The 8,465-nt window shown below is 51.5% G+C and overlaps 2 protein-coding genes across 2 annotated transcripts in view; one reads left to right on the top strand and one right to left on the bottom strand.

The window, feature by feature from the left end:
- Window positions 1-2,194, bottom strand: part of VOLCADRAFT_103515 (uncharacterized protein) — a 5,185-nt gene extending 2,991 nt beyond the window's left edge. Inside the window, exons 1-3 of the mRNA XM_002947391.1 lie at window positions 1,696-2,194; window positions 1,332-1,420; window positions 349-416 (exon numbers count right to left, since the gene is read on the bottom strand). Of these exons, the coding sequence (XP_002947437.1) occupies window positions 349-416; window positions 1,332-1,420; window positions 1,696-2,184 (646 nt within the window). The 5' untranslated portion in view covers window positions 2,185-2,194. The remainder of the gene's footprint in view (window positions 1-348; window positions 417-1,331; window positions 1,421-1,695) is intronic.
- Window positions 2,195-5,422: 3,228 nt separating this feature from the next.
- Window positions 5,423-7,367, top strand: VOLCADRAFT_87837 (uncharacterized protein; the record flags this gene model as incomplete). Its single annotated transcript, XM_002947530.1, has 2 exons — window positions 5,423-5,768; window positions 6,247-7,367. 2 exons carry the CDS (start codon window positions 5,423-5,425, stop codon window positions 7,365-7,367), a joined length of 1,467 nt encoding a protein of 488 aa, XP_002947576.1.
- Window positions 7,368-8,465: the final 1,098 nt, after the last annotated feature.

The following is an 8,465-nucleotide window of genomic DNA, read 5'->3' as shown; positions in this document are numbered from 1 at the left end:
GGCATGTATGCCTGCTTGCAGCAGGCAGCAGCAGCTCTGTATATGAACTGGTCATACCGCTGTATTCGGGAATGTTTGTGTGCACTACACCTTGACTTGCATTATAAGGACTGGTCATGCCGACATGTATAATAAAACTAACAAGCAAGCATAGAGCAGCAAGTTCAGTCATTCCTGTCGAAAATGAATCAAGCGATCTAAGTGTTAATTATCATACGTGATATTTCGATTGGCCGACATGTCGTATACAAATACACGCTAAGGTGCTCCACCAGCCTCTCGAGAGGCCTTAAAAGCGGCCAGCTACTACCGTAGTGAAGCACTGAATAAATGGAAACAGGCACCTACCGGCACAGCTTAGCAAGCAAGGACTCTTACTGCAGGAGATGCAGCTGCTAGGGTCGGCCACCATACACCTGCAAGGGATCCCTATGCTTGGATAAATGTACATGGAAATATATGCGTGCAACAAGCGTGTTTGTCTATCTGTATGTGCGTGTGTACATGTTCCTAATTTATAAGCTACGTGGAGAAACAGCAAAGGACTTTGGCTATTCCATGTATGCATGATTTCTTAGAAGTACAGCATTTAATTAATTATGCATGCAGATAATTCAGCATGGCATTCGCTAACAGCGAGCACTGCAGTAGACCCGCCAACACACGCAACCGTAATGGAAATAAAAGGAGCGTGCCCAGCAGCAGCAGGATGGCGCAAGTGAATTCAATACCTATCACATTGTTTTATGGTAAAGCTCGATAAGGTAGGTATAGCCAAGTCAAGTTAAATGCAGATCCATGGCTGCTGAAGTATCGTCTAGCAACATGTATACAAGTACACGCTAAGGTCCTCCACCAGCATCTTGATAGGCCTTTTCAGCCACCAGCTACTACAATATTGTAATATGCTGGTGGAGCGCCTTAGCGCGTAGTAAGCATGATGGTCTTTTCCATGGAAAAGACCATCATGGCCAAGAACATACGGGCGCATGTAATATTAGCTATGCATAGCTACATTACAACACCAATGAACATATTGTGCAAACAAACAGCCAGAGCAAAAGTGCCACAGCCAGACGACTTTCACGTGATGGGTACTGCAGACAGTAGAGCGTACATGCATGTTTGGATGCTTCTTAGAATATTACTGAAATCTCCTCTCACGTGAAGTCGTGCCGCCCATATACATACATAAATATACAAGAAGGTGCATGCACATTCTGAAAGCGCACCATCCAGAGCCAAGCATGTCTCAGTAAGACTGTCTTCCTTCACGTGGCATGGCGTTCCCACATGGATGGATGCTCCGATCTGAATTTGCGCTAACTCACATTAACGTCTCGTATCCAGGCACACGGTCACAGTAAGAGTAAGTCTCGCCTTCGAACACCCAATTGCTATTGCAGGGGCAACCGAACTCCACGGTAAACTGCGTGCACAGATAGACAGCAGACATATAAAAGGCATGGAACAGCAAATGAAGCAAACAGTAGGAGTTTCCTCTCACTTCTAGCTGCGTAGGACTATTTAAGCGTCTGTTTGCCATATAAAATCCATGTTGGATATTAAAATATCGATAATGTGACGCAAGTCCTAAACTAGCAGCATGGTTTCAAGAATGGGCTCTCTTCCCATATTAAAACATGCAATAAAAGTATGTAGTAGCCTCCACCGATGGCTATAAGAAGCACCCACCATGCAACTGGTGTTGGCAGGCAATGGTGGCGGGGATGCCTGAGGCGGCGGTGGAGAAGCTCTGTACGCGTAGTACTGGGCCCATGCATACATCACAGGATTATATTCTGACATCCTGTACTTGGCAAATTGGACTTGCTCCGGTGTGAGATGTCCAAGGGCAGCTAAGCATGCCGGTGTGTTGTAGGCCATAAGGTTGCCCAGCTCATCGTATCCAGGATTATTGGGGCAGGAGTCCGCCCAGGCGTTCTTGTCCAAGTCGGGAATACCCAGGGCAGTGCTCCACCGGGCGTATACCGCCTTCCAATCACCGCCGAACCGACCCCAGAACAGGTCAATGCAGTAATAAACAGCCTTTTTGGCGAATGCTTGCCTAAAAACGGAATCTGTATGAAATAGGCAAGCAACCAACGGAGCAAGAAGAAAACATATACTCATACATGCAGGTTGCCATCTTCTATATCCTGTGGAGCATGTACAGATAAGCATAATGCTACAGTTGTAAGGGGATGTGCATTGGGAAAAAACTCATCACCATCATGGAGGTCACAGTATGATACTTGCAGGTCAGATCAGCCCGTCCGCCGTAAATGCTGGCCCAATGTAGTAGCTTGTACACAGTATGGCTATATAGCCATACTGTCGTATATATACGAATATGTGCAACTGCCAGCAGCTCGATAGGCCTTTTCAACCGCCAGCTATTACACTTGGTATCGACTCCTCGTGATAGATCACAATCCAGGAGACGTAGTTTCAACCCCCATCAAGCACGCTTGGTAGAGTATCGGGTTTGGTGACTCAATGCACGATTACCGCGACAAATGTAGTTGAATCGGCTGGAATGTCTCTTTGACTGAAAAACCTTAAGACGGCTAGGCGCATGTGAAGGGGCGGCACATGACGTGACGTGGATTGAACACCCCACTGCCCAAGGGTAGGCGGAGGTAGGCACAGGTTGGTGTATGTGGCCGGAAGGGCCCGAGACGGATCCCTCCAAAGGCAGGGTTCTTCACCCCGATTCGGGCCCGAACTTTTCTGAGATATTTCCGTTTTGCCCGAAAGGAAAATTAGTGCGCCCTGGAGCATTCCGAACGGATTTTTGGCCTTTTGGAGCATTTTTTCGGGGACCCCACCGAAGCCTATTGAAGGCATTTACGGAGAAAACCGAACGATATTTCAGCGTAAATTTAAATGTTTTCGGGTGCAGACGGGGCATGGAAACCGGGCTTGCTGTATAAGGCCCGCTTGGTCACCAGTCAAACAACAAGTGAAGCTTAACCACCCTGTAACAACATCAACAAGTACAAATTGCTGCGGTGTCAGCCATGGAGCATGGGAGGCGATATATGGTTGCAAACATGAAAACTAACCCGGCACTGTTACCTGGTTCTTCCCTTACGGAAGCAGCCATTTGTCGAGTTATTGCTGACTTTTGGGGCCGCCTTCAGGGTTTCGCAGCTCTGGGAATTCCACGGCTGTCTGTCCCGTTCATTAATTCCCTTCTGCGTGTTGGATTACTTTGTCCAACCATGGATATGAAATGCAAACCCCTTGTGATAAAAGCTGCTGTGGAGTATGTTGCAAAGAATCCGGATGGGCTCCTGCACCGTATTGCCAAGGTGGGCGACTGTGTTCTGCCTGATGAGAGTGATGATGAGGGCAGTGTGGGGAGTGAAATTGCTGAGGCCTACTACCCTTCTGATAACGAGGAGGTCGAGAGTGTGGCAAGTGATGAGGTGTAACCGTCTGAGGAAAAAAAAGAGATGATGTGGCAGGTGTGGTGGAGGCGATTGCTGCAGAGGTGGATGAGGAGCCTCCTTGGTTTTGGGTAAAATCCTTGCTGAAATATTTCTCCCAGGCGCTATGTTCCAAAATAAAACACATCAGCCATCCTAGCATATAACGATAGAATCCAGCTAAATTTTACCCCGAAAACCGCTTCAGACAGTTTCGGGGTACCCGAAAACACTGTCAGGCTGACAGGAAAATTTTCGGGGAACGCCCCGAAAGGTTATTCAGAGGGTTTCGGACACGACCGAAATTTTTGGGTACCCTGGTGAAGAATCCTGTCCAAAGGGGGGGGAAATGTAGTAGCTGGTACACAGTACGGCTATACAAATACGCGCTAAGCGCGACCGCCAGCATCTCGAGAGGCCTTTTCAGCGGCAAGCTACTACACCCAATATACGGAAGCCAAAATACGTCAGAAGTATGGAAGCCAAAATAGTGTACACAAAGCATCGCAATCCTTAATTGAGGTACAAAAATGGTAATGGTGTGAAGCAAGTTCGGCGGATGTAATGCAAACACGGAGAGGTAGGACCCTTCCGCCATAAAAACAGCATGTATCCGTAAACGCATTAGACACGTATCCGTAAGCCAGCCACCAACTTATGGACTGCTTGAAGGATCCTGACTTTACGGATTGGTAGGCCCCCTTTTATCCCTGATTTTTGGCCCATCCTCCTTGTTGTCATATAAATATTGGAGGGTGTTTATCACCAGTATATACATGTGATGACAGTTTTTTTTTAATTACTTAACACATCCGTATCCGGATACGGACGCGTTGGAGGGATCCCTTCAGCAGCAGCCACACTTCTGCATCCACCTACGGAATACTACCAGTATTTGTATACATATTGCATAGCTGGATCTAAGTTTGTGAAAGTTTATTACACAAGGGCATCTATAGCTGAGCAAACATTTTACTGACGCACCTTCTGAAAGAATCAGTCAAGATAGCCAGGCTCTTAAGGGCCAATGAAAAACCTTTTCCACCCACATGCATGGCCATGAATCTAGGATAGCTCTATTTTCAACCCAGCTTGGTAACCAGCCACAAGGATTGTTACTTTGACGCGGCAGATGAGAAGCGGCTAGAGCTTCTAAGTTTGGTTCTGAACGGTAGCCTGTCGGCTTGTCAGTTAGTTGGTCCCGGTGACACCGATCACCCGACATCGTACAACTACCCTTAGCTATTCGCTCTTGTAGTTCGGCATTCTGCCTACACTAACAGAAGCTCTGTTTGCTGTGACTTTCTCCCACCTGCCCGGCTAGTCCCGCTCGGCCCAGTTTGCAGCAGTCTGTATGGCCAGCAGGCCATGTTGTATCCTGTAAAGGTTTCCCGCAACGGTTTGGGTGCCGAATCCTAACTGTCGGTGGTTAGCTCGTCCACTCCGATTTACCAAACTCCAATATTACTAACTAACTCCCGTCAATTCCGCGGTTGGTGATTACAGGTATTAACTAATACTGATATTAGTTTAATTGCGGCTACTGTTAGCTGCGGCGGCTAAGCGACTACTGTTAGTCGTCCGCCATCTAAATGCCGCACTGTTGCGGAAGTCCATGGGCGCCGGCGGATCAAACGACTACTGTTAGTCGTCCGCCATTCAAGTGCCGCACTGTTGCGGAAGTGCATGGGCGACGGCGGCTAAGCGACTACTGTTAGTCGTCCGCCATCCAAATGCCGCACTGTTGCGGAAGTCCATAGGCGCCGGCGGGTAACACGACTACTGTTAGTCGTCCGCCATTCAAGTGCCGCACTGCTGCGGAAGTGTATGGGCGACGGCGGCTAAGCGACTACTGTTAGTCGTCCGCCACCTTAATGCCGCACCACTGCGGAAGTCCATACCTACGTATGGGCGGGGGTTTTACTTACGTAAAGCTGGGACCTGCGTCCCAGTTTCGTCTGACCGAGCGAGAGTAGTTCCTGCGAACTATGGCTTCTGGATTCGGTGCCGCCCAGTCGTACTGGGAATCCTTATCGGCGCGAGGCCCAAGTGGAGTCACTGATGACTACTTATTCAAGACACTTGTCTCAATCGGTATCTTTCGATGCCCCCATTATGTGGTTGTGTCGTCTGAAGACTACAACAAATCTGGTATCGAGACGGGTTCCTTACGGACCAGTCTCATCTCCGCTTCCGCACTCTTTCTTTCATTTGGCACTAGTATGAACTTCCCTAGTGAAGAGGTTACATCGGCTGATTCGGAAGATTTCGGCCCCTTGGCGACTTTCGCTGCTGACCTCGGCAATGCGGTGATGGCTGCCGCCGCATCCGCGGGTTGGTAGATTCGTCCTACCTTTTAGTGAAGTAACCTTAGATTTCGCTCCCCTAACTGTTTTTAGATTTGCAGGCCCTCTCGTCGTAGCGGGTTCTGCTATCCCTACCTCTGCTGCGATCCCTCGCTTGCGCGAGCTTGTGCACCTCTCCCGTGGTGCATTGCAAGCAATCGAGGCAGTCCATCGCTGTGCTGAGGAAGTCTTACTTTTCGGTAGGGTTACCTTAGCTACCTCTTTTACTTCGCTTTTCGGGTTGGATCGCTTCGTCATGTTGCCTGCCAACTCCGGAAACGCGCCTCTACCTGTCCTCGGGGATGGTCAGCAGGGAGCTTTAAGTGTAGTTCCCCCTTCCTGGAACGTAGCGGATGGGGTTAGGCGAAATCGCTGGGGTCCGCCGGATGTAGTCGTTGAGGGTGGTCCCGCACGGACAGTCCCTATCGCTGCCCCGGTAGTTCCTATTAACCCTGCCGCTATCCCAGTGCCTCCTGTAGCACAGGATCCCACACCTATCGCCGCTGTTCCGCCACCGCCGATGCTTGTAGCCTCCTCCGCACACGGCGCTGGCGGCGCAGAAAGGGCTCCCACGGCTGCTGCATCCTTACCGGTGCAGGACGTCGAGGTACTTAGACTTTCCGTCCCAGTACCTAGGTTGAATTTTTCTACCGACCCTCGAACTCGTGATTTAGGTCGTGCTACGGCGGTTAGTACGCGTGCATTCGTTAGGGATGTTAAGCAGTATCTCCAGCTGGTTCGAGGTGGTGATCGGGAGCCGGTTCGTTGCCTGTTCATCGCCAACGCTTTGGACGGTGCCGCCAAAGCCTGGTATGATCAGTGGTCAACGGCACGGATTTCGTTCACTTCGGACGAGCTGTTTACTGCGTTACTTGCCCGTTTTGCTCCTGAAGTCGTGCCCCGCGACGTGGAGGCTCGTTCCGTTCTTGCGAGTGGTACGTACCGTATGCGCCCTGGCGAGAACGTCTCTTCCTACCAGTCGCGTTTCGAGGCACTTATTACGCCTATTGCGGACTTCACAGAAGGAGAAAGAATTTTCTGGTTTCAACGCGGACTATCTGAAGAACTCATAGGCGAATGCGCTACCGACCTTTTAGGAATGCCGTTTTCCTCTTACAACCACCTTTACCGTTTTGCTTTGGGCGTGGAAATGCGCCACCATGCCCGAAAGCAAGTTCCTCGTTCTGCTCCCCGTGCTAATGCCCTCTTTTCGCAGGCCCCGGGGCTGGACCCGGTTGGCGCCCCTGCTGAGGCGCCGGCACCCGATCCTCGCGCTGCTGTCGCTGTCGGGGGTCCTGAGCGCAGAGAGGGTGGCACAGTTGCCGGCCCGGGTGCCGGTAAGCCGAGGGGGGGTCCCCGGGAACAGCGCCGGTGGCAGCAAAAAGGTCCTAGAAGTAATCAGGGTCCTTCCGAGGCCGGGCCTAGTCAGCCGATGGGACAGAAACGCAAACGTGACGACGACCAGTGGCTAGAGAAGTATTGCTGCACTAAGGCAGAGCTGGAGGAGCGCAGGAAGAGGAATAAGTGCATGCGTTGTGGGGATGGCCATTCGACGGGGGTTTGCCCGTTGTGGCCCAAGAAGAAGTAGGGGGTTGCCCAGGCCGCTGAGGAGGGGACTCCTCCTGGGTTAGAAGTAGAGACCGAGCTGCCTGCCATGCGGGCTTCCAGGGCACTGCTGCCCTCTGTGTTAGCGCAGGTTGAGCGAGCTATTGGACGAAAGCTGACGTTTGATGCTCGTTCTGCGAAGAGTGACGGGGATGCTTTGTGTAATCCGCTTGTGCCGCGTTCCCAGTCTCTCTCTGCTAACGACCTACGTGGGCATACGGTTCTCTTCCTCCCCTCTTCTATTTCAGAGTTGCAGGCGCAGCTGACTGCGTACCACCTCTGCAAACGTCAGCACTCGGAAACTGCAGCGTGCGTTATTACACCTACCCACACCGCAACCTGTGCTTCGGCCCTGCTGGCCGGGATGCAGCGCGTTCTGCAGTTTAGTCCCAGGACACCGCTGTTCAACGGGCTCGATCTGGAGGGTCGGCCTGTGCCGTTTCCCGGGTCAACATCTGCCTTTGACGTTTGGTATGATCCCCCGCGACCCGCTGTTGCTTTGCGTGACACTTCACCTCGTCTTTCGGCTTTTCTGCTCTCTCCTCAGTCTGCTGCTCTGCCAGGTGCAAGGATGCCTCTTATCCAAGTCCGCGTCGTCAGCGATACTCTACTCGCGCTCGCTGATTCTGGCGCCAGCGACGACTTTATCTCTCTCTCTGAGGTGAAGCGGCTTGGGTTGACGCCTAGTGCCTGTTCCTGGTCGCATGTCACGCTCGCGAATGGGGATAAGCAGGCTATCTTAGGTCGGGTTACATTGCGTCTTTCGGTGGGACCTTTGCGTTTGTCGGTGCATCCGTACGTGTTGCCTGAGTTGCCTGCTCCGGCCACGTACATCTTAGGGTCCTCTACGTTCTCGCGGTACGGGGGCGTCCTTAGTTTCGAGTCGTGCACCCTGCGGTTGCGCAAAGGGACTCTCGTTTATAAGGCGCCTTTTGTTACCGTGGAGCGCGATCCTTCCGAACAGGGTACCTCGCAGTCGGAACCGCAAGTTCATTACGCCGTAGCCGCGCTCTGCCAGCACACCACCCCTCAACCCATAGGTCGAAAAGCTGCAGTGCGACTTATTCGCAAGGGCGCGCAT

This window comes from Volvox carteri, assembly GCF_000143455.1.
Source record: "Volvox carteri f. nagariensis unplaced genomic scaffold VOLCAscaffold_6, whole genome shotgun sequence".
Taxonomy (NCBI): domain Eukaryota; kingdom Viridiplantae; phylum Chlorophyta; class Chlorophyceae; order Chlamydomonadales; family Volvocaceae; genus Volvox; species Volvox carteri.
The sequence above is the reverse complement of the archived record's forward strand: the minus strand, read 5'-3'. Positions and strand labels throughout refer to the sequence as shown.